The sequence below is a fragment of the Microcebus murinus genome, chromosome 8 (genome assembly GCF_040939455.1).
Source record: "Microcebus murinus isolate Inina chromosome 8, M.murinus_Inina_mat1.0, whole genome shotgun sequence".
In the NCBI taxonomy this organism is placed as follows: Eukaryota; Metazoa; Chordata; class Mammalia; order Primates; family Cheirogaleidae; genus Microcebus; species Microcebus murinus.
The window spans coordinates 106,031,192-106,055,641 of NC_134111.1; the positions used below are offsets into that span (position 1 = coordinate 106,031,192).

The 24,450-nt window shown below is 49.3% G+C and overlaps 1 protein-coding gene across 1 annotated transcript in view; it reads right to left on the bottom strand.

Moving 5' to 3' along the window:
- NDUFA10 (NADH:ubiquinone oxidoreductase subunit A10) overlaps window positions 1–24,450 on the bottom strand; it is a 47,382-nt gene that overhangs the window by 16,474 nt on the left and 6,458 nt on the right. Inside the window, exons 6-9 of the mRNA XM_020288065.2 lie at window positions 22,060–22,139; window positions 17,039–17,093; window positions 15,226–15,311; window positions 6,390–6,498 (exon numbers count right to left, since the gene is read on the bottom strand). Of these exons, the coding sequence (XP_020143654.1) occupies window positions 6,390–6,498; window positions 15,226–15,311; window positions 17,039–17,093; window positions 22,060–22,139 (330 nt within the window). The remainder of the gene's footprint in view (window positions 1–6,389; window positions 6,499–15,225; window positions 15,312–17,038; window positions 17,094–22,059; window positions 22,140–24,450) is intronic.

A 24,450-nucleotide genomic window follows, 5' to 3' on the forward strand; every position in this document is an offset into this window, starting at 1 on the left:
TCAAAATATTTCTTCTCAAAAGGAAATTTTGGATGAACATTTTCTCCAGTTAGCAAAGATCACTGATGAGCAGGATGGTACAGGCCTCTATACATGCCGCTATATAGTCTTCACACCATTTGAAGAGCATGCAGCTGTTACAGACCTATTAACTGGAGAAAACAATGAAAGGTTCACTGACTTTAAGAATCATGACCTCACTCATTAGCATTTCTGCCTCAGCTAGTTGGTATCACCAAGGCACCTAAAAAACTAGAGATGGAATTGATGGAGCTCTCAGGGGATGACATTTTAAAGTCACTGTTTGATGCTAAGAAAGAGCCAACTGAAATACTGAAAAATGCAATAGACTACCCATGCCTTTAGCAACATGCCCGAAAAATGCTTTCTTGCTTTTCAACCACTTATTGCTGCAAATCTACACTCCCCTACCCAACCCAAATCAAGATGCCCTTAAGGTCACAAGTGACTGATACCCATCTAGAAGATCAACCGAAACCTCGGACCTCCATGCTGCAACCAGATATTCACATGCTTTGCAACAAGCACGCACAACAAGGTCATTAAAAGGTTAGTTAACTTTAAAATTAACAAATAGTTCTCATTTTTTGAAATTTTTAAGTATATAATAGTGAGATTTTTATAAAATAATGCACATTTTCAAGTATATCTAATTGAAGTTTCTTGAATGTGGCCTTTCAACATGAAAAGGTTCCCCACCCCGTCCCAGGATAACGGTAACTTCCAGAGGGATAACTGATTTAGACTACTGTGTACCAAACAGGAGTTGCGTACCCTTATAGTTATATTAATGCAAGGCCAAATGCAACAATTACAGAACTCCAAGAAGCAGCAAAAGGAGTTTATGGGACCCTCCCTAGACAAAGAGCTGGGTTCCCCTGACTCCATCTAGACTTTGGGGAGGTAGGGCAGGGATCTTTAGCCCAGGCGTCTCCCCTAAGCTTGACTGGAAGGGAGGCTCTGGCTAGAGGAAAAAGCCAAGAGAGGCAGGAGTCCAGAGCCGCTGGCTAGGGCTTCTCCCTAAGAGCAGTGGACCCCAACTGGACCCCACTGCCGTCCTCCTGCTGTAGCCCAAGGCCACCGCCCATCAGCAGGTGCACCCAGGCACAGGAACGTGGGGGCCAGGGGGCCCAATCGGGGTCACCCCTACAGCACACACTGCCACTGCTTCTCCAAGCTGGCACTGACCCTGGAAGCCCCATTCGAGGGTGTGGCTGACGGGCAAGAACAGGCTACCCACATACCTAGAACAGGCAGCCGGGCTCCCTGCACAGGTGAGAGGACTCACAGGGACAAGAACCTCTGCACGTAAACCTGAGCTGTGAGACCATGTCCCTCCAATGGCCAGGCAAGGAACCTGCGAGATACGCCTGCTCCCCAGAGACCCGTGAGCTCCCGTCCCAGGATGCCCAGCCACGCACGCTCAGTGCTCAGCACACCAAGTGCTTCTTTCCTGCTACGAAACAGAAAGGCGAGAAGTCAACTAGCTGTAATCTGTTGTCTGAAACCAGCCCAGCAGTAAGCACCAGTGGATTTTAATTAAGGAAGGAGCTGCCTCAACAACAGCGTGGTCACCGGGCTGAGCAATCAGCCTGCGTTAGCTCGCATGCCTTGCACGGCACCCCAGAGGCAGGTTCACGCGTCCACGCCACGCGTGGCCCATCTATGGAAAAGTATCTCTCTGGAGGAAGAGAGAGCCCTCACTCACCCCCAAGGACCAGGTCTGAGGGCTCAAGGAACGAGCAGGGATCTGGCCTGGCCACGCCTCCTGTGGGGCGTCCCTGCCTCGCCAGGGGTGGCCAGTCCTGCCTGGTGAGGGTGCGCAGCGGCCCCTGGGACCCCGCTCCTTCCCGGCAGGTCTCTCCCTCTCCACCAGCACCGATGCTGTTGCCTATGAACAGAGAATGCCTCAGCCTTTACACCCAGAGCAACACAGCAAGCCGAGGGACACCAATTCCCACCACCCTCCTGACCCTGCCCTCTCCAGGGTCCCCTACCGCCCAGCCACCCAGGCAGTGTCCTGAGCACTCAGCCCTCCCACCCCAACCTCCCTCCGCGATGTGCCGGGTGCTGAGGCCCCTCTGCGGGCTCTCGGGCCCCGAAGTCGGCCTGTCTCCTGGCGCTCTGGAGCTGGAACTCGTCACAGCCTCCTGCCGGCAGACGCCAGCCTGACCACCGGCAGCGAGCCCACGCCCACCCTAACCCTAACGCGCGGGACCCCGGCCGGATGAGTCCGTGGTCCGCTCCCAACAGCCACACCAGTTGCGCTGGTTCTTGTCACTGCAGAATTTAATTAAAGCTTATGAAAACTTACTAAGTATGAGTCTGAAAGGAAGATCTGCTGTTCTATTAAAACTAGGTTGAAATGCTTTGGAACAATTTGGTAGAGGTGAGCTGCTAAAACAAAGTCTGTAGAAACAGGTGTGGGCGAGCCACCTGTAGATCCGTTGGGGAAGAATCCTGTCTTCCCACTGGTTTTTACGCTTTAAAAAAAAAAAACCTAAAAAATGAGCTCCTTCTTATAAAAGAATTTGAGCTCTAATGAAAAGCATAACTTCTATGACATCCAACTTTCCTTTAATATGAAAGTTAGAATAACGGCTTCGTTTCAATGTGCCAACGGCAAACAGATTTCACAAATATGTTCAGGCCGGCTTAGACAGGCTTCCCGGCGTCACAGAACTCCTTGGAAGTCTCTCCGGAGCAACCCCTTCTGGGATCATCTACACAACAGTAGATTAAGTTGCACGTAAGGACCACGAGAATATATTCATGAATAAGCACGCCCGGGGCTCCCAAATGAAAGCCTGTACACCGAGGCCCGTTCACAAAGAGCAACGTCCCGCTCTGAGCCCCGCGGGCCCCAATCGCCTCGCTGCCGCCGCCTGTCTGACCCACACTACAAGTAAGTCTCCCGGTGTTGTCTACACTCGCGCCACCTTCTCTCTGCTGGTGTCACGCGCACAAGTCTAAGGGAGAATAAACAAACACCTGCACATGCACCTCCAGCTGAAGACACAGAACACCACGGGGACTGGGGAGCCCACTCCCCCACCCTCGTGTCACAGGACCCTCCAACAGTGCTCTGTGTGGCTTTGGAGACCTGAGAAGCAAGAACTGCTCCAGCTGTGCAAGGACCGGGCAAGGCTGCCCCTGTAAGTGGGGTCCTGGGAAAGGGAGGGCGACCAGCCTCGGGGCCAGCCCCCGTGCCTCCCACCCAGACTACCGAGATACCTGCCGAACGCTCCTCCACCTCCTCGTCTGTCCCCACAGTCGACGTTCGGCCTGGCAGGCAGCACGGCCCTCTTAACCCGTAACTGAGACCACACTGCTCTCCAAGCGCGGCAGGTGCCACGGCCTCGCCAGGAGTCAGCCCTGGCCTCCACCTGCTCTCAGCTCACCTCCGGCCCTACCCGTGCCTGCCCTGTCGTGTCTTGCCACGCTGGCCACATTGGGCTCTCCGCGGTCCCGGAACATGCCCAGCTGCCCCGACTTACTCAGAACCACTGCGCCTGCTCCCCGGCCGGAGGGAGGCTTCTCCCACCGCCTGGGCACCTGAGAGCTCTCCCCACAGGACAGCTCCCGCCCCGCAGCCTTTTCTCCCTAGCCCCAGGTGTCCTGTTACCTATGTGTTTATCACCTGCCCCCAGAAGGATGAAAGCTCCTTGAGGGCAGGGCTTGGCTTCCCTCCCGGGAGCAGCCCAGGGCTACCGCAGCGCCTGGCACAGGCCACACCTGCCCAGTGATGGACGCGCAGTGAAGCATCGAGATGACAGTGTCTTGGGGTGGGGGCTCTGTCAGGCCAAGCTGAGCAGCAAGTGTTTGCGGTACACTGTCACTCCTAGTAGCTCTGAGCTCCCAAGACACCTGACTGTATCTCCCAGAGAGAACTCTCCGATTATAATAAAAGGCAAAAATTCTTTTATCAGCAGGTTTCCCGTCTGTGCCTTGCGGGTTGGGGCTTTGATGAATTCTCCATCCTGAGGGATTGTTCACTGGGCAAATACCGATTGAGCACATAACACCGAGAATTTCTAATTCAGACAGATCCTCTGCAGAAAGGACACAGGAAGAACCAGCACCGAAACAGGCTTTCGGATCATAAAGAGAAACAGAGGGGCCTTCCATTTCCAGCACCACGGTAGCACTGATGTCCTGAAAAGCCTCTTGATACAGAATCTCTAGAAATGCTTTCAAATGCATTGCTGAGCTCGGTAGAAATCACAGGGGGCTAAAAATGGAGAGTGCGCTGAAAATCAGAGTGGCTGGCTGAAGCCACAGCTGCCCTGGGGACATTCTAAGAGCTGCCGAGGAGCCAGAAGACAAAGCCTGGTGTCCCTGCGAGGGCCGCACCCTCGGGGAAGGGTAGGCAGAACAGGCTCCGCTGGAGCTCGTGACCAGAGCCCGTCCCCACACGGGACCGGGGCTCAGACCCACACCACCTCCAGGGCCCGGAACACCGCGCGCAACAAAGGCGCCGCAAACCCCTGCCCCCCGGGGGTCCGAGGGCCTGGCAGCGGCAAACAGTCCTTCTTCCCGGTGGGGCTGTCCGTGAGCAAAGAATGTGGACGCCCAGTTAAACACAGCACTTGGGCGCACTCATGCAGAAACAGCGTCTGTCTGTCAGCGGCGTCTGTGTTTTCCGTGGAGTCCCCCCAGCAGGGGCTCGCTCTCGCCAGACGCCCAGAGACAAGCTCCGAAGGCAGGAGCACAGCCCCGGGTGAGAGCAAGGAACAGCGACAACATCAGACAGACACTGCTGGATACGGAATGAAAGTAACCACGGTCACAATGTTTAACCCCCCAGTGCGGCGGGCCGAAATGTCGGCTTTTGCATCTAGGGCGAAAAGTGTGGCGTGCCGATATATCCTCCTCCGCAGGAGCCGATATATCGGCCCGCCGCACTAAGAGGGTTAGAGAGAGAGAAGCGAGGGTAACCATGGCATAAGCAAGGAGTAGGATCCTAACAGCAAGAGTCAGAAAGCACTGGCATAGATAAAAAGAAACTCCGAGTCTATTCCTATCTTGCTAAACTACAAAACACCAAAGACAGAAATATGAGGAAAATATTAAAAGAGAAAAGGAGACTAAAATACTCAATTAAAACAAAGTTGAAGCACTACTCCTTTTCCAAGAATCAGAAGTACCACCTGACAGCTTCCAGCCACAAACACGGACAAGTTCAACAGCGGCCACAGGACACGCACACCGCATAACGACACGGCCACGCCTGGAACACGCGGACCGCCGCCGCTTCCACGCCTCTGTGTGAGCACAGCACCGTGCATCTCGGGTTCTCACGAAATTATAATGCATGTTTTTAGTCATTTTATTACCTTTGTAACATTAAATGGGATTACATAAACTTCTCAAGTTGTTGGTGGAGTTTGGCTAAAACAGATATTTTCAACATGTTTTTAAAAAAGATAGGAAGTGAGAAACTGCCTACTGGGTACCGGCTTCTAAGGACCGCTGCCAGGAGAAACCGCCCCGCGGCCTCCACTTGCTCTAGAAAATAAACGGCCGCAAAACACTCTCGGACCTAGTATTAAAAAATCCTTCCTCTTTTGGAATGTCTGTCCCCAAACAGCATTCGCTCCCCTTGCAGCACACCAAGCGTCTGCCAGACGCACCTGGGACCAGTCAGAAAGGCTCCCCATGCCCAGCCCGGCCAGCGCGGGGCCTGTCTCCTACGCTGTGCGACAGGACGGACGCTCTCCCTGCGCCCCGTGCCCTCGCTTGCAAGTTATCAAGAACCTCACCTCTGACGAAGGCGGGTCTCTATCTTCTCGAGCTGCTCATCTTTTGTAATGTATACAAGACAAAACCTTTCTAAGAGGCTTGATTCTTGTCAGATCTTTAACCCGCTATTTCTTTCTGTAACATGTAAACCTAGAAAACAGTGTTTAATTTGGTTGCAATTCAAACTCCACGGTAATTCTCACTGAACCTCAGAACCTCTAACTCCGAGCCGACCAGACGCCACTCCAGCTGCCTGTCTTCCTGGGGGCCTCTGGGAGAGGCGGTTATCACTCTAATGGTGCGTTATTTTTCTATTCCTGCCCTCCCCTGAAGTTTGAAATATCCCAAAATAAAAAATAGCTAAAACGAAGATCAAAAAAAGACCATTTTAAATAATAAGTGCAAGAATTCGTTGTCAACGAGCGGTAACAGGCGAATGAAGAAAACCGCTGGGACACACACCACCCCGCTCTACGTACAGAAACAGGGAAAAGAGGGTATTTCGATGAAAAGGAAACTCCTGCCCTAGAACACGCACACACAGCAACACCACCCTCTTCAGAGCAGTGGCTCACTGTCCCTCCCGCTGCCACCGCCCGCCCCCTGCCAGCCTCCCAGGGTCTCACCTCTCGGAATTTAGTGAAGACACGGTCACTCTGGTAAGCGCCAATCGTGGTTTCTGGGAGGAAGATGGGGATGGTTGTGTAATTCAGCACAGCCAACTTATCCTGAACCCTAAAAAACAAGACAAATACGGATCACACCAACCTGTCAAAATAAACATAAGTTTAAGTCTGATTTTCTAAAAAAAAAAAAACCTAAATAAAAAATTCACACATTCAAATAAATGCTGTTCACTGCTAAGCAGTCATCTCAGAAGCAGAGCCTTCATCCCAAAGGCCATTTGGTCTATTTGGAGCTGCTTTTTTGAAACTCCTTTCCGAACCGAGCTAGAGTGTTTTAAAAGTCTCATTGCCTACCGTTGACACAACCCTTTGGGAATGAATATCGCTTTGGGAACACAGAAAAGGTGTCAAGTGTGCTTTAAGCATTGGCAGAGCAGGCATGAGAAGCTACAAACAGCCACATCAGAGCCACTGAACACCTGCAAGAGTAATCAATCCGAAGAGACCAAACAGCGAGTAAGTGCCTAAGAGCTCGGGGTGCAGGCCAGGACCCTGCTGCTCTGCTCCAAACGCTGAGTCTGCCTGAAGGACGGCACTGACAGAGGCCCGGGACAGTCAGCTGGACCCCCCTCGGCCACGGTCCCCTCTCTGCCGTCCCTGGTACCCGCAAACACAGATCATGGGATACTCTTCTTATTCCACCATTGCCATCTGCTGAATGCTAAAATATTTATACTTTGTTACAATTTGCTTATTACATTTTAAATTAAATTTAGTCAGAATATAACCATTATACTTAAAGATGAAAGGCATTTTCTGAGGTTTTAGGGAAAAAAAACATTAAAAAAAAGCCTCCTTTCTTAAGGGCTCAAACCAAAGAGAATAATTATTTTAAATGGCCACTTGCCCATTAATGAGTTATAAAAGCAGGAGACGTTTCTTGTTTGTGATGGCGCAAATGGAAATTCTGTGAATGTACCTGGCTCTCGGCCAGGCTCTGTGAGTGAGGACAGGCCCACGACGCGAACCCAAGGCCTGCTCCCCACAGCACCTGCCACGCACAGAACCACCCAGGGAAACTCGAGGCTCCTGGGGCCCACGGATCGCACTCCCACGGACAACCACAGGGACCTGAGGACCTGCGACAGGTGGCAGAGCGGGCGGAAGGTAAGGCGAGCCATGAGTTTCCCACTAAAAACCACGTCACTCACACACGGTTAATGACCCAATGACCCAAACAGTATTCCAAGAAACTGCTGCCAGGCTAACTGTGTTTGTTTTCCCGAGTGTATTTATGTGAGTTTCCACTCGGTTAGGCAAACGGCTGTCATGTACATACGCAGAGATAGGATTGTTTTCTTAGTTTCAATATTAAGTTGGTTTTACTTGCCCAAAAATATTCAAATATTAAAAAAAAAAAAATCAAGCAAGCAAATCAGAAAGTTTGTAAAGTCGCTGCATTTTGTAAGGCTGCACTGTTTGCTGCTGTTAGAAGCGCAAGGTGGGTGTCAGCAAATTTCACAGCACAGAAGTGTGTCGTCCACGTCACCCCTCCAGGTTTGCGCACGGCTCCCCTTTCCAAAGTGGGAACGCCATTAGCCTTCTTCACGCATCTTCCCAAAGCGCCCATGCATGTGCCAACGATGTACGAGTAATGTCTCATTGTTTACACAAACAGAATTATTGTCGGTTATATATGGACAATTTTTTGAAGTTATCTCACAATAAAAATTTCAACTAAAAATGAAGTTCATATTTTAAGTGTTAACAAACATCGAGGTAGGAAGGTGATGTGGCTTTCTCTACAGTTCGGAAAACCTCAGAAAATGCTGGAAAATGTGAAAGAAATCGATGGGCTGGAGCACCTGTGGCCCACAGAGAGCAACAGCGCCACCTATGCACCATCGGTCATAATTACATGGAACCCGGAAAATCTCTAAGCAGGCACACTTCGAACTATTTTTGAAGATTCAAAAGATAATCTGCTGCAACTATTCTACAACTTATTTAAAGTTGATTAAACTGCTCTTTCAATACTGTGAGCTTAAATGATGACTGTTAAGAGCCTATGTGCATTTCCAGTACACCCCCAACACCTTAACCTCTCATGAACTGCAGAGACTGAAGATAAATAAGGAACAAAGACACCAGGAAGCCTTTTATGGCTCAGGAAGCAAAACGCAGAGAAAGAAAACATTCTGTTCACAGAGCACTTAGTTTAATTAAGAAGAAATCAAAACTGACTGAGAATAACATATCCTCTTCATATCATAAGCTAACGTGTCCAAATAAGATAAAATGTTCTAGAGCTTGGTTTACAGTGTGAGGGACACAGCCACATATTTCAAAACAAGAGGCAGGAAAACAAACAAACAAACAAAAAAATAAAATGGTAAATTATGTTTTATGACTCAAAACTGTTTCCCAATTAACAAAACATCTACACTCTCTCCTAAAACACTTCCAAAGTTCTGTTGCAACACTATACCTACACCAAACAAACAAGCTAGAGCACATTTCTATAGCACTAAAATTTCACATTAAAAAGATGTTTCTCCAGGAGTTACATAAAGCGTCTCAGTAATGAAGCAAGAGGATGCACGAAGCCCTAAGAGCTGAGGAGGCAGGGAAGGGGGGTCAGAGGCCTGGTAACTGGACTGACGCCAACCGAGCAGGCGCCGTCGGTAAGGAACTACTGTGGCTGGGAACACAAACGCTGTCAAGACGGAGAAGTGCAATTACTGCCTCTCCGTGTAAGCACATATACACACACAACGTAATTATACACTGCCACACGTAACCGAGACGGCACAAAAATGCTCTAAACCAATAATCTGGTCAGGTTCTGGACAAAATGAGTATAACCGACAAATGGCATGTTTACAATAATTATCTTAGAAAATTGGTCATAATTTTCATTTGAGTCCTCCAAATGGAGAAATGTTATTCACATGAAGATAAACACAGTTGCCATTGTAAACTGTTATGAAACACCCATGGGGAGGAAGAGGAGCAAAATGTCAGGAGCAGGAAAGAACAAAAGCATTTATAGTAAACCGAAACAATTAATTGGCACAATTTCTAAACTGAGGGAATTACAGAATCCTTCTCTGTGCTCTGATAACCAAAAAGCTAAATAACTACTAAAATCATGACTTTAAGATGTGAATTTTGGACATGGTATAGAATAAAATCAACACACATTTCAGATGTTCAGAAAATGACACTGTATCCCAGCGGGAGGTCAGCAAGTCACACACATGGCCTCGACTCGGTGATTCACGGGACGCCACGCTCTGCCCAGCAGGAGCTGACACTACAAACGATCACGTGTACATCCATATCAATAACGGCCTAGTAGAGTTAAGAGAAGGTTTTTGAGGGGAAAAAAAGAAAGGTGACTACAGCCAGGCTTTAACATCTGCTGCGATTTGCAGGTTAACTCTTGGGCAGGTGAGGGCAGAAGGGACCAGGGAGAGGGCTAGGATCCTGGCAAAAGAGGCAGAACCAGGCAGGCGACCAGGATTCTGGATTAATTCTGGGAAACAGAATTTGAGCCTATGACTAAACAAAGATAAACCACTGAAGAATTCTAATAAAGAGAAAACAGGGTCACTGTGACCCTTCTTAAAATAAACCTGGTGGCTAGTGGGGGAGGAGTGAAGAAATATCTCAGTGGAAAAATGGAGGCAGAACGAGGGAACAAAACCCCGATGGCAGCAGGAACAGGGAAGAGGTGAGGGAGGAACCACTGAAAATGGAACATGCAACCTTCAGGGTGGACCCAGGCAGGGCACAGGGGCAGTGGGGAAAGGAGGGTCCAGCTAGGACCACGGGTGACAGGCGGGTCGAGATCCCACCGGGACTCAGCCCGCACGGTGGCAGGAGGGAGCGCTAGATGGCCCGCTGCACGGGACCACAGAGAAGGCACAGGGAACCAGAAGCTCTACCAGTTTGAGAGGACAGGTCCTGCACACAGCTGTCATGCGGCCTTGGCAGGGCAGAGCTCTGAGCCGTGGTTTCATTACCTGTAAAATAAGGTATCCCTCCTGCGTCCTCCACCCCCCCCCCAATAAAAGTGGAGCACAGAAAACATTTCCAAACACCTTTCAGGTATGGGGTCAACACTTAAACTGTCAACTACGAGGTTTCAGATGTAAAGGTGGGACACGGTAACGCAGTTGAGAGATGGGATGGAGGTTTGCTCTAAGCAAGGTTCTGATGACAGAGTAAGGACTGACAGGTGTGGTGGTGACACCTGTAATCCCAGCTACTTAGGAGGCAAAGGCAAGAGGACTGCTTGAGCCCAGGAGTTTGAGACCAGCCTGGGCAACACAGCAAGATCCCATCTCAAAAAGAAAAAGAAAATCAGTAAAGATATGGACAACCTGAACACCACTATCAACCAGCTTGATTTAACTGACATTTCTAGAACACTCCATACAACAGCAGAATCTATAGCCTTCTTAAGCTCAACATCAACATGATTCAGGACAGAAAACATTCTTGGCTGTATAAAACACTATAATAACCCTAAAAGGAGAGAAGTTGTATGCAGTATGTTCTCAGACCACACACGACACAGCACGACATACTCAGAGATTCATGAACACACACACACCTAAAGACAGACCAGCAGAGCCTGGCTGAGCTGTTGGCTGCCCCTGGCTCCCCGCAGCAGAATCGCAGGCTGCTCCATCTCACTGGCTTCTGCTCCCATTTCTATGGTAAGTGGCTGTGCCTCTGACCTCTAGTCCCCCGTGTGCTCTGTCACTTCCGTTTCCTCACCCCTCTGCAGACTAAATTCCGTGGCTCGTCCTTACTGTGCGCCCTCTTGCCCTCTCTCGTACTCACGTGGCAAAACCCAGTCTCGTGGAAACCCGAGGCTCCGCTGTGGTGCAGAGCCACGTTCCTGGGTTCGGCTCTGCCCTCCCCACTGGAAGCCGCCGCAGGCCTGCAGGAAGCCTTTCCCTGGTCACACGCAGAGCAGCCCACGCTCCTGCCCTTGGCTTTGGCAGGTCCTCCATGGAGGCCGGCCCTGGGCTGGTTTCTGGGCGCTCTGAGAAGCGCCCCGTGCTGACCAGGCTGGGCGGGGACCCCTGCCTCCCACCGGTGCGGCGTGGTCGAGGGTGAACACCTGCCATCTCTCTGTGGGTCTGCGTGTGGGCCGCTGCCCGTGTGGCCAGTCACCGGTGACAGTTCTGGGCGCTGAGTGTCTACTGGGCCTTCCGGGCAGAAACACTGCCTGCATGTTAGTCACTGCATCTTTCAGCGCCAGGCAGAGTAGCCTGCTGTGTCCCCGTGTCCCCTCACGGGAGGGGAGGGCACATCTAAGCCTGTGCGTGGATCTCTCCAGACTCCAGCCTGTCTTTCTCCCTATCGATCTGGCTGAGTACCCTCCCAACTCGCTGTGATAACCCTTACTCCGCCACACAGAGACCTGCAGGAAGCCCGGGGGTGCCTGGAGACTGCAATCTACAACACAAAGGGCTAGACACTCGCCAGGTGAAGACCCCACCTGGCTGCAGTGCTGGCCAAGATAAGGTGGATATGGGATGGACGTGGAAAAGGAGGAAGCTATGAAGCAAACCTGGGTGTCCAGATCAGCTACACGGGCGAGGACTACAGGAGCTCTGTGCAAGACCGTTTCTTTCCTCCTCTACCTTATATGCAAAACACCTGTGGTGAGGATTTGTCATGCCTGCACAAGGACATGCAGCTGCACCATCCCACATGTGGACACACGTTTTCATCTGGACAGAAGATAGCAGTGGACGTGACCATCCCCTGCATCCCCTGGGTGGACAGTCGGGGTATCTTCCATGTGTCCCTTCAGACCTCCTCCGCACCCCTCCTCCGAGGTGCTCTGTGCCAGAGAGGGGCCCCCTGCACCTGTGGGGTCCCCTGCCCTCTGACTTCAAATGCAGCTGGGCAGAGGTGCCGTCCAAGGCCCAGCATCTGTTCTCCCAGGTCCTTCGAGCAGGGTCCCCTCGTATCTGGGGTCCAGCTTATTCTGGGCACCCTCTCCCACAGCTGCCGCATCGCCCTGGGTTCCGGTAAGCAGGTCGCCCCCTGACTGCCACTTCCCCACTGCGGACAGCCAGGTGCCTCGCCCCCTGCTGTCTCCCCTGCCCTGCCCTGCCCTGGCAAGTGGTCCCTTCACTGGACTCTGCCACCACCCGGCCAAATGTGCCACCGGCTTCCTACCAGGACCCGGACAGAGGCAGCTAAAGCTGGACTGTGGGGGAGAGAAAGATTAAGGGCAATCCACAAAGTTATACTGATGGGAGTGCACAGCGAACCTTCCTCCGGCTTTCCTACGAAACTGATCTTGTTCACGTGGGTGGGCAGACTCCTCCTGGTTTTGCACAGCCATGCACTGCGTAACGGCAGACTACATGGGAGCTGAAAATGCGACCGCAACACCACAGCTCAACGCATCTCCCACGCAGGTGGTGACGACGTGAACAAGCCTGCTGCCCCGCCATTACGTGCAGCACGCAACACGGCGCTGGACCCTGCAGGCCGGGCGGGCGCGTGGCTCAGGCAGCACCCCACCAAGGGGCGAGGCACACTGGGATCTGAGCTACAGCAAACCAGCAAGCAGCACCGGCCCACGCACAGGAAGAAAGGATGGAGGACCCCTCAGTCAGGTCTTCGGGTGGGGGCGTTCAACTACACTGCCAATTTCTGTATGAACTGAGGATAACAAATGTAAATTATTTCTGAGATCATGAAAAAAAAAATTTAATTAAAAACCAAAACAAATAAGGTAGCAAAGTATGTAAGATAATCATGCATCTATAATTACAGCATAAAATACTATACATCCTTGTATGCATGGCAATTATCACAATATAGTAGCTAAAACTTTTTAGTGCTGATGATATATTCTGTCCTAAGCCTCAGATCATTCATGCCTTTAACCCTCAGGACAGCCCCATGAAGCTGGTTCTGTTTCTCCCTGCCTCACAGTGAGGAGACCAGACACAGACAGGCCTGCCCCTTGCCCAGGGTCACAGCGGCAGGTGGACGGCTGAGCACCTCTGGGATCTCTCCAATGTGTCAGGCGAAGGTGAGCCTTTGCTATGAAAATCATCTTCTTTTTAGAAATACAAGTCCTCCTTTTACCTTCCTTTCTCCAGACCTGGTCTCTCTCCTTCATTCTTACGCACGTCTGTCCTAAGGTTGAAATCACTTGGAATGTGCCGGTGTTTACGGGCCTCCGCCACAGCTGAGGGTGGAGGACAGACTGACCATGCAACGACAGCCTCACAGGGACCCCAACTGACCCCACAACGCAGAGAACCCTCTCAGTCCAGACGGCTCAAAGGACTCCGCTAACTTCTGGGAGGCACCTGTCGCTGAGCGGCTCCCAGCTCCAGTTCAACGTGCCATCCGTCTGCAGCTGGCACTGGGCCTCGGCCAGCACCTCGGGCTCAGGGTGTTCACCAGAGGCCAAGAGCGGCGCTCTGCAATTGCACACCCTTCCCCAGGAGCAGTTGAGGAGGAAAGGAAGGTGTTTCGTTCCTTTTACTTTTTGATGGAAGATTTACTAGTCTCTTTTAAAATACTTTGTAGAGAGCCAATCATTTCAGCAAGCTACTTTTATTTAGATTGAGAAGACTTTATACAGTAGTGAGTATACAGAACATAGCATGAAATTTACACTTGCTTTTGTTTTACTTTTGATAAATATAGCCTGGCATTCTGCTTTAATGCCATCATTTTTCAGATGAAGAAACTATGGTAAAGTGACTTGTCCCGAGGCATGCAGCCACCTAACGGCTGACCCGACCCCGCCCAGCTCTTCAGTCCTGCAGGAGGACCCTACGTCACAACCTCACTCCTCTGCCAGCACCCAGACAACTCGCTCAAAAATGGATTTTGCGAACACTGCTTGAACAGTGTGCTTGGAACTAACAAGCTAAGTAGACTGCCTGGTTTTTTTCATGTAAATCTATTTTTTGCTTATTACTGCTGTACTGGAAATATCCAACAGAAGTAAACTGGTCATTACGCATCGCGTTTAGCCTCAGCTTTGATCAGCGAGCTGAGGGCTGCGTGTGCAGTGAGCAGCCGTCCCTGTGGCTGCCCCGGGCACGGCTCACATCCCACCCGGTAGAAAGTGCAGGGCTGCTCCTGCCCGCACGGTGAGGACGCCACTGCGAAGGCACCACCAGCCCAGGGCCAGGCACAGGGCCACCCTCGCGGTCACCAAGCTCCTCGCATCGTCACTGACTTCCAAACCCTGGGAGAGAAAGCCAAGCGCTCAGGCAACCCCCGGGCCTGGACAGCCTGGGTGAGGCACAGCATCTGCACCAGTGCATCTTATGGTGTCCCCTCGCTGGCGGCCCCTGCCCTGCCCCTCCCACTGCAGGAGGACCCAGCCCTGGCCTCGCCAGGCCGCTTTCTGAGAGGGGACCTTTGTCACACCCCGGCCACTGCCTGCCCCGTTTCCCACGGCTACTCTGCTTCCTGGCCTTTAGGACCCAGCACAGTTGTATTACTTGTTTACTGCCTCACCGAAAATATATTTTCAACGAGAGCAGGAATTTTATTTCATGGTATATCCCTTGAATCCCATGAGGTATCTGGCACACAGTGGAAGCCAAACACCTGTTGAACTAATAATGCCACCAGTGAGTCACCAGACCAGAGACGTCAAGAGCTGTTTGGAAGAGAAAAGGAAATGCCCCTGTGTGTGGCCCAGGTGGTGACCCCCAGCTTAAAACACGGTTATTTCCAAACCCTGAACGTGTCTGTGTGGGCCGGCGCACCCGACGCACCGCACGCGGCCGTTTCAGGCCCTTCCGACGCAGGGGAGGGGACTCACAGCATTCGCAGGTTGTGGAAACTGAGATCGTCCTGCTCCAGCCACGGCCCTTTGTCATACTTGAGATACTCGATGTCCTCCACCACCTAGGACAGAGAAAAACTCCAATTCAAACAGAGAACCTCATTTCAGAAATTCAAGGGAGGTAACATTTTAGTACTTCTACACGTTGCTGTAACATTCCGCAACGTTTGCAGGAAGAGTCGCACCACGAAGGTCGAAAGGAACGTTAAGGTGGACGGGCGACCGGTAGTGGAACAGGGACCCCAGTGCTGCCCCTCCCCTACAGCCTCGCCTCGCTAGCAGCCCCGGACCACGGGGCGATACAGAAAGACCTCGCAGGCTGGGAGCACAGGGCAGACGACAGAGACAACCGAGACTAGAGGGGAAACCAGGGTTTGTGACAGAATACTCACTGCTTCCCAAGTGCCTTCGCTCCAGAAGGCAAGCCCTAGCCCCTCAAAGTGACAAGGGAACAAGAACACAAACACACTTCCTAGGGAGACCCAGTAACCCAAGTCTCCCAGCCCCACGGCCTACTGTCTACACAGCCCAGATGTCCTGAGGCGTGACCTTTTCACATGCACGCTCTCCGTAAAACATGCCAAACTCGGGGACTCTCTCTAGTTTCAAGAATTTGAGTATATTCTATAATCAACCCAAATAACACAGTATTAGAGGCAAAATACATCATTCTTCTAAGATACATGCCACTTAAACACTCTGTCAAAGGTATAAAAATAATCTAAAAACAAGCAAATGAGCATCCCAGAAACAGAAGTTTGGGAAGAAAACAAATGTAATTTAATCAGTCCAAGCAGAATGAACCAAGGTCTCCAGAGAACTTTTACAGCTGGCAGCAGCAGGGCCGGGACCAGAATGCAGTTTCTACCTGAAAGGAGAATGCTGTTCTCTAGTCAAAAAAAAGGAACTCATGCAGGTAACTCTCCTCTCATCCCCCCTGCTGAGCAGGTGAGGTGTATTTATTACATGTGGTCAACCCTGCAAAGCTGCACCTGCTACGAGAGCACGACCTACACCTCAGTCCCAGACCCTAAAACTTGTGTTTTCTAGAATTTTTAGACCTTGTTGTTTTCTTTTAGTAGTTTAATACTTAATATACAAAATAAAATTTAAAAACTTGTTCATTAACAAACAGATGTTCGGCTCCCTCAGTACCATTTAAGAAATAATCCATTTTCTTCTACTTCATTTTATAAATTATCCTTTCAGGAACTGACTTTACCAAACTAAAGACACAAACATACACATATCTGTTTCTGGATTCTGTTTCATTCCATTAAGCTATTTATTAATTCTTACATTAACACCACAGTGCTTTCATCACTATAATTTTACAGTTTGGTTTTGTATTTGAGAGGGAAAATGTCCCTGCATTATCCGTTTTCAATGTTTTTTTGGGGGGGAGCTATTATCATTAAATCCCCTGGAACTGCAGTGAGATCAATTGAACTTTCACAAACGCACTCACTAGTTTAGGGAAAGCTGTTGTCTTTACAAAACTAAGTCTTTCCCATTGACTAATCCGACTTTCAATTTTACCATCTGTTTAATAAACAAAAACACTGGAGCAGATGAGCCAAGGTTCACTGCATTTTCTCATCCATCATTTTAAGATCATAAAATCTGAATTATTCAAAGGAAAATCAAAACCTCATGGCTGGGTTGGTATTGCTTCCAGACTATAAAATACTGACGCATTTCTCAAGACCAGTGGGAATCGAACTGACTGCGTAACATGCAAGAACCTCACACAGGAATCACGATCATGAACTTCAACCGTATTTCGTACCTTCGAGGCGTCTCGAATTTCCCTCGGGGTGTATATCAACACCTCACACTTCTCGCTGAAAGGAAAACAAGATGAAACTCAATGTGAGCTTTTCTAAGCTGCAGTTAATGTACAAATGACACACACCGCTGACGCCTCCCGCCGCGAATGCTAAAACGTCTTTGAACCGGGCGCTGTGGGCACATGGGCGCTGGCTGAGGACGTGTCGGAAGAGGCAGAGGATGCAGGCGTGCCTGTGGCCTGACAGTGGCAGCGGCAGGTCTGTCCCTGGCTCCCCTTCTCTCTGACATCGCTGGTCCCTGGCCCAAGGGTGTGACCGCAGCCGCCAGTCTGCAGGGGACAAGGTGCACGTGTCCCTAGGCTGCTCCACATCCATCTCCCACCACAGGAAAGGACAGAGCAGCCAGGCCCCCACACACACAGGCACAGAGAGCAACACACATGGCAACCTGGGACGCAGGTTAACTGAGCTGCTGGGAGTCAGGATCTAGGAGACAAATGAACCCTCCGAACAACCAGTTTCAACCAAACTATGCAACAGGGTAGCAGCAACCGAGTCTCTGTAGTACTAAGTCTGGACACTGAAAATCACCACCAGGTCCCAGAGGGAAGGGAGCAGCGGCTCACCACTGCAGCCCTCGCCCGTTCCCTCCATGTTCACACTGGCCGTTTAGAGACCGGGCGTCCAGCCAGGAGATGACGGAAACCAGCAGGCTGGCAAGGCCACGCCCTGCCAAAGGGAGGCGCTGCCTCTGCCCTCACCTCCAGACCAGGGGAGCTGTCAGCACCACCCTGGCCGGAGAGGCCCCCAGGCAGGCCTGCTAGAATGCCCGTCACAGCAGAGATGCTGGAACCCCCATCGGCAAGGGGGACAGAAGAACGTCAAGAAGGGACTAATGTTTCCCTTGTATCATGGCATGGCATAAACTAGGGGCACCTCGCATGCAGGCATCTTTATGCAGATGTAAGTGGGTGGAACAAATAAATACTCCAGGAACTTACAAGCTTTTTATTCTCAGACTGAAATCCACGTATAACCTCTACGGTACCAAACTTCACCAACTCTGCGGCCCGTCTTCAACAGACTACTGGCTTAATTAAATGAGTTAGTATAAAGTACTTATATTGTGTTAAGTATCATTATTACTGATATAATTAACTCCAAAGTGCAGGAAAAATGAAGTTGTTAAGCCTGTAATCACTGGACAGCACACCTGTTCTCCAAAAGCCAACAGCACATGATTCAAAGGGCCATCCAGTCGGATAATATCTTCTTACAGCAACCAGATCACCGCACTTCTCCTATCACTAAGATCAACCTGAGGGTTCAGAAACTGTGAGCACAATGACCGTTAACGCCAGAGTTTGGAAAATACCGCACTTGCCGTGAAGGTTGGGAAGTCAAAGGTCACTCTAATTGCAGGACTTTCTGCTTCTCCCCTCACCTGTCTAGAGCTACCTATCGCTGCTGCGCAGAGAGGTGAAGCGTGACAAAGGGGAGTCACCTTCCTCTGCAGCCACACAAGTGGACGCTAAACCCAAGTACGTGGGAGACAAGGGTCCCAACCTCCCTGACGATCAAGGGAGTGAATGGGGCTGGCATGGAAACAACAGGACATTTCCTCACACAGGAGTATGAAGGTCACAGACTACTGGACATTCTTGACATGCCTATCACAGGCGTGGACATGAGAGATCTGGAAACTATGTGACAGGTACTTCCAACACACAGAACTGAACAGACATGAACTGACCCCCGCAGGTGATAAAGACAAGAGACCTTGGCCTGCTGAGAGCAACCTGGGGGGGCGGTTTCACAGCCTGACATTCCCGCCTCCTCTGTGCCCCGGTCCAACAGTGCCCACGGTGGGCAAAGCACCATGTGCATGCCTCAGTAACAGAAAAACAAAATCCCCCTCTTCCCGGGCAGGCCAGCCTCTAGTTCCCACTAAGTAATGAGGGGGAACAAAGGCAGTAGCGGTGAGCCATCTGGGGGACGAGCCTGTCCCTACAGATCACAGGGCCAAGGACAGCCACCAACCTGTGCTCGTCACTGCTGAGCCCACGATGATACGACAACACTCCCAGAGCCTGCCTGCTGCCCACCTGCCTTAGAACAACCTGGAACAACAGATGTTTACAAAACTCACTAAGGGCCAGGCTGGTCACACAGGGCCCCCTGCTTGTCTCTGAAGTCTCAGAGAAGTTTCTTTCTCAGACAGGCCTGGCCTCCTGTCTCAGGCACGAATGCCTCTCGGCTAACACGGGCGCTGACAGCCAGCCATGCGAGCTGACTCAGGATGTGCTGAACAAAGGAACGGCCAAACGTCTGTTCAACTAAGCAACAGCTCACGCTTATTTATGATACATTCATAATCAAGGGAATGAGGATAAAAACATGTACTCTTAGGATCTGCATCATAAATACCAACAAAACCAGAAAATACACATTCCCATGACAGCTCGTTGTGGCTCTTAAAATCCCACCATACGATTATTTTGGGCAAGGCTGCCATGTTCTGTATGTGTTCATAAACAGCATATACAGAAGCAGCGAAGCATCCCCACCTACCGCCAGGTGCACAGGAGAAACTGCCCAGGTGAAGATGAGACGTGCAGGGCTTCTCCAACGACAGCTTCATCCTGCAGAGTAAATCTGCTCTGTCTCAAACACTGCTATGAAAGCTAAATATTTCTCCTTATTCAATTTTGATTTTATCATTTACTTATGTTCCAACAATATTATTGTCTGAGGTTGCTCATTATAAATAAATAGCATTTAACTAAATGATGGTTAGAATGAAGAAGCCCAGGAAACCTAAAATCGTTTCTTTGAGAAAATACCTTCTGAATTCTAAAACACAAATGACTTATAAACTTTAGCTTATAACTTATTTGTTATAGGTTTCTTGAAATTTTGAGTAAAGTAGTTTTAGTCAAATTTTACAGTGGATTTCTGAGAGAAAACCTTAAGATATGAGTCTATCTCACAAAGCTGTAGTGTGATCTTGAACTGTAACTTAAAACATATAAAGCACACTGCATGGAGTACTTCTGGTCCTTGTTCTTCTAAATGTGACAAAAGCCACTCCCATAAATCAGTATAGCTTGGGCTGCCAGAGAGAACTCACTTTAACAGGGAACAGAAACTCTATCTTCAAAGACAAGAGCTGAAATCACAGCAATACCAAGCAGCGAGGAAAAAATGCTGAGGCTTGATGAATCTACATGGGCTACACAGTAAAAGCAAGTCTCACCTGTATGAAGCTGCAATCAGGCATTATTTTCCTGATGTTGTAGCTAGAAATTCTATTTGAGAACTTATGAGAAAGCTCTTCCTCAAGGATGCTTCTGAAGCAAGATGCCCAAGAGGAATTTTTAAAACTGAAACTTCTAAGGAACTCACGCAGGTAGCTCTCCTCGCACCCTCCCTGCTGAGCAGGTGAGGTGTATTTGTTACATGTGGTCAACTCTGCAAAGCTGCACCTGCTACGAGAGCACGACCTACACCTCAGTCCCAGACCCTAAAACTTGTGTTTTCTTCTAGAATTTTTAGACCTTGTTGTTTTCTTTTAGTAGTTTAATACTTAATTTACAAAATAAAATTTAAAAACGTGTTCATTAACAAACGGATGTTCAGCTCCCTCAGTACCATTCAACTACGTTTGTTTATGCTGTGTATTCACATAGCTCTACGTATTCCCCCCTTGGCAAAGATTTGTAAAACTGCTTTGCTCTTCACTTCTGGTCTTGGGAATAGAGCAGTACAACAGGTTGAAAGGAACCTGGAGTTTACCCTGTCTTTTCTACCACCTAAGAAAGAAAAGCTTATCACAAGCAGGCAGAGATTATACAACCATCAACATTATGGTTAAAAAAAAAAAAAGGAAAAAAATCTTTTCAATTGAAAAAAAATTTTTCTGCCAAAATTACTATACTTTACGTGCTTTTTATTCACAATTTTATAGTTACTTTGAAATTTTAAACACCAGCATGATATTTTTAGGTATCAAAAAAGGCTTAAAATCCTAGCACTCTGGGAGGCCAAGGCAGGCAGATCACTCAAGGTCAGGGGTTCGAAACCAGCCTGAACAAGGGCAAGACGCCGTCTCTACTATAAACAGAAAGAAATTAATTGGCCAACTAAAAAGTATATAGAAACAATTAGCCGGGCATGGTAGCGCATGCCTGTAGTCCCATCTACTTGGGAGGCTGACACAGAAGAATCGCTTAAGCCCAGGAGTTTGAAGTTGCTGTGAGCTAGGCTCACGCCACGGCACTCTACCCTGGGCAGAGAGTGAGACTCTGTCTCAAAAAAGAGAAAAACAAAGGCTTAAGTTTTTAAAACGTATGAGAACTATCACTAAAAACCTTCAATAAAAGCATTATTCAAAGAATCTGCGTTTAACTGGACTTGAGTGACAGTGGCAAATGGCATTCTTTACACACAAACACAACGAATAAACCCAGGGGCCACAGAGTGACAAGCTAGAGAGTGGGTGAAAACATCGTCCTTGTGCCGTCCACAGAGAGCAGAACAGAAACGGAGGGCGGAAGGACAACGGTCTGCTGGCGGTTACTCCACCCAACCCACTCCTCTCACTGACGCCAGACACCAGGGTCTACACAACCGTCTACACACCACAAACCTCCTCTGCAAACGCACCCAGCACGTCCCGGCAGCCTTCCCAGGTAAACACAAACGCTTGCTTGCCACCTGAAGTAAAACTACTCCAAAACTTTAAAAACCTATACAGAAAGTCTATACAAAACTTTAAAAATCCATACAAAGCGGAAGAAGTACCGACAAAATAAGCAAACCAAAAAAAAAAAAAAAAAAAAAAAAAAAAAAACCCACAAAAATCAAGCTGAAAGGCCTCCTGTGGTCCTTGTTTATAAACATCAGGTGACAACACCCTGGACCACATCCACCGTGCTGAGTGAGAGAAAACTCCCCGGGCTGTTGGGACGAACCAACTATCAGCAAAGAAGCTTCGGTCCAGAAAACCAGCGTGGCTCACCTCATCTCAGGGAGGAAGGTCTTCTTATAGGCATTCTCGATGTCCTGAAGATAGGCAGTGGTGATCTTCATTTCGTGCGGCTAAACAAAAGCAGAAACATCAAACTGGGAAACACTTGGACCTCGCTTTCTCTTACCTGTGCACGTGTAAGAGGTATCGATACTCGGTGAGTACCGTCTCGTCAAATAACTCATGCTGGGCCTTATAGGGACTCTGGGGTGACAGGAAAGGCCTCAACATCGGTTGGAGTCATTCTCACTCTACAACAGTGGACACCTGAGTCTGCCCAGGTGTGCCCGCGGCGTGACCGTCCTCTGTGGGCTCTAGGACGCATACTTAGAACAGGGCAACGCAGCAGCCCCCGCTGCAGACAGCCTGTGTTCCCGGTCCCTCCATGCCCGAGTGCAAGCACTGAGAGACCACAGCAGAGGAGGCCGGCCTCTGCCATCTGTCCTCAGCTCCCTCCTGCCACCTCGCCCTCTCCGCCCTGTGTGTCTCCCTGTGTCCCCACCTTCCTCTCCTCCTCCTCTCTCCTATCCTCCACCCCCTTCCGCTTTCTCCGCCCTCACCTCCCTCATTGTACGAAGTGGCTAAGCCCATTTCAGAAACTTAAAAGTCCAACTGAGCGGCACGTTTTGATATCTAAAACTCCCCACAGTTCAACACCAAAGGCTGCTATGTTATCCTCTCACCCTGCTTTCTTTTCTTCATGGCATTTACCTCTACTGATGTTTTCCTTATTTACTATGGGTCCCCATTAGAACAGGAGCTCTGGAGCAGGGACCTCAGCCCCCGTTCAATGACGGCCCCAGCACCACCAAAGCAAGAAGCACAGTGAGTGCCCAGTGACCATCTGTGGGAAGAAATGGTCTCTGTGTCGTCCATCACACCTATGGGCCACAGGGTGACTTCAGAAAGCGGAGTTTTAGGGCACCTAATTACGGCTCAACCAAAACTAAAAAAATAAATGGATGTCACTGCTCTACTATTCCAGAATTGCTAAGTAGGAAAAAGGAAGGAAGAAATAGTTAGGCCTACTGTTCTGACTCACAAAACTATGAAAATATTTCAAAACTCCATTATGGTGACTGTTGAAAAAAACCTGGTAAATTGACTAAAACTCATTGAGCTGTACCTTATAATGGGTGCATTTCATGTAGTATAAATTATACCTCACTAAAGCCCTTCAAGAAAAAAAAAAGAACCAAGCTTTCCAAGAGCATCTGCTGAGTGCCTGTAGCGCCAGCAGTGAGACCAGGCACAGAAAGGCAACCCAGGCGCCGCTGCGTCATCACCTCAATCAGAACAGGGGGTGTTTTCCCTCAGGAAAATACTGAAACTGGGAGTTTTATTTTCGATAAGGACCTGGCATCAGGGCAGAGACGGTCTTTGTCGATCTCTGTATCCTCCTAGTGTGTGGAGCAGGTGCCTCACCTGTGGGAGGTGCTTGGTATTAGTGGTGGGAATGAAATCGGCAAAAGTAATACATGAGTAACGTGATCTGAAATCTCTACATTAGCTCTGTTCCAAGTAAAGTAAGACTAAATGTAGACCAGTTGTGAAACGAACTACAGCATGTGTATTAGAAACACACAACATAAAAACACAGCAATCCCAGAAATTTGACTTGCGAATACTAGATAAAATATTTAGTTACTGATAACTTCGCCTGTTTTCGTAGAGTTTAGAAATGGTTTTCGGATGTTCCCACCAGTTATTACCAAAGGCTACAACACAATCGTAGACTATGCTGAAAAATCAAAACAAGAACACATACCTATTATTGCTATAATGAATCTTTTTTAAAATGTGGGCATTTCAGCTGGTGACAATACACATCTAAGACTTTACTTGGAAAAACAGAAAAGCTGACAGCTCTATTTTGGACCTCAGAATGTTTCTGAAATATATCGTTATCCCAGATGACAAAAGAATTCTGGACGCATGCCTTCATTTTTCTCAGCGTCAGTGTAATAACCAAAGGTGCCCCAAATTATTCCATTGAGAAACCATTAAATATTTTCAACTTGCAGTTCCCTCCTCTTGCCACTGGATGGCACGTTTCTGCAAGTCTAAATTACATGACATACTAAGAGCAAACTCTGGATACACGAAAGGTACAGAGTACCAACACATAGGGACAGACAGACGTCTCCCGCTGCTTACTGAAAGACAGAGAGAGGAGGACAGTTGGTCTCTTGCAATCTTTCAGCAGCAGCAAAGGATAAATGGAGCTTTTTTTGTCCTGACAAGAACCTCCTGTTCAGAGAGGCGTCTGAGGGACACGGAGGAGCACTCCAGCCCTGAGCGCGGGCACCGAACGATGAACAAACAGGCGCCCTGCATTTCATCGCAATGTCAAAGAGGAGATCATATTTTCTTCCAGTAAAA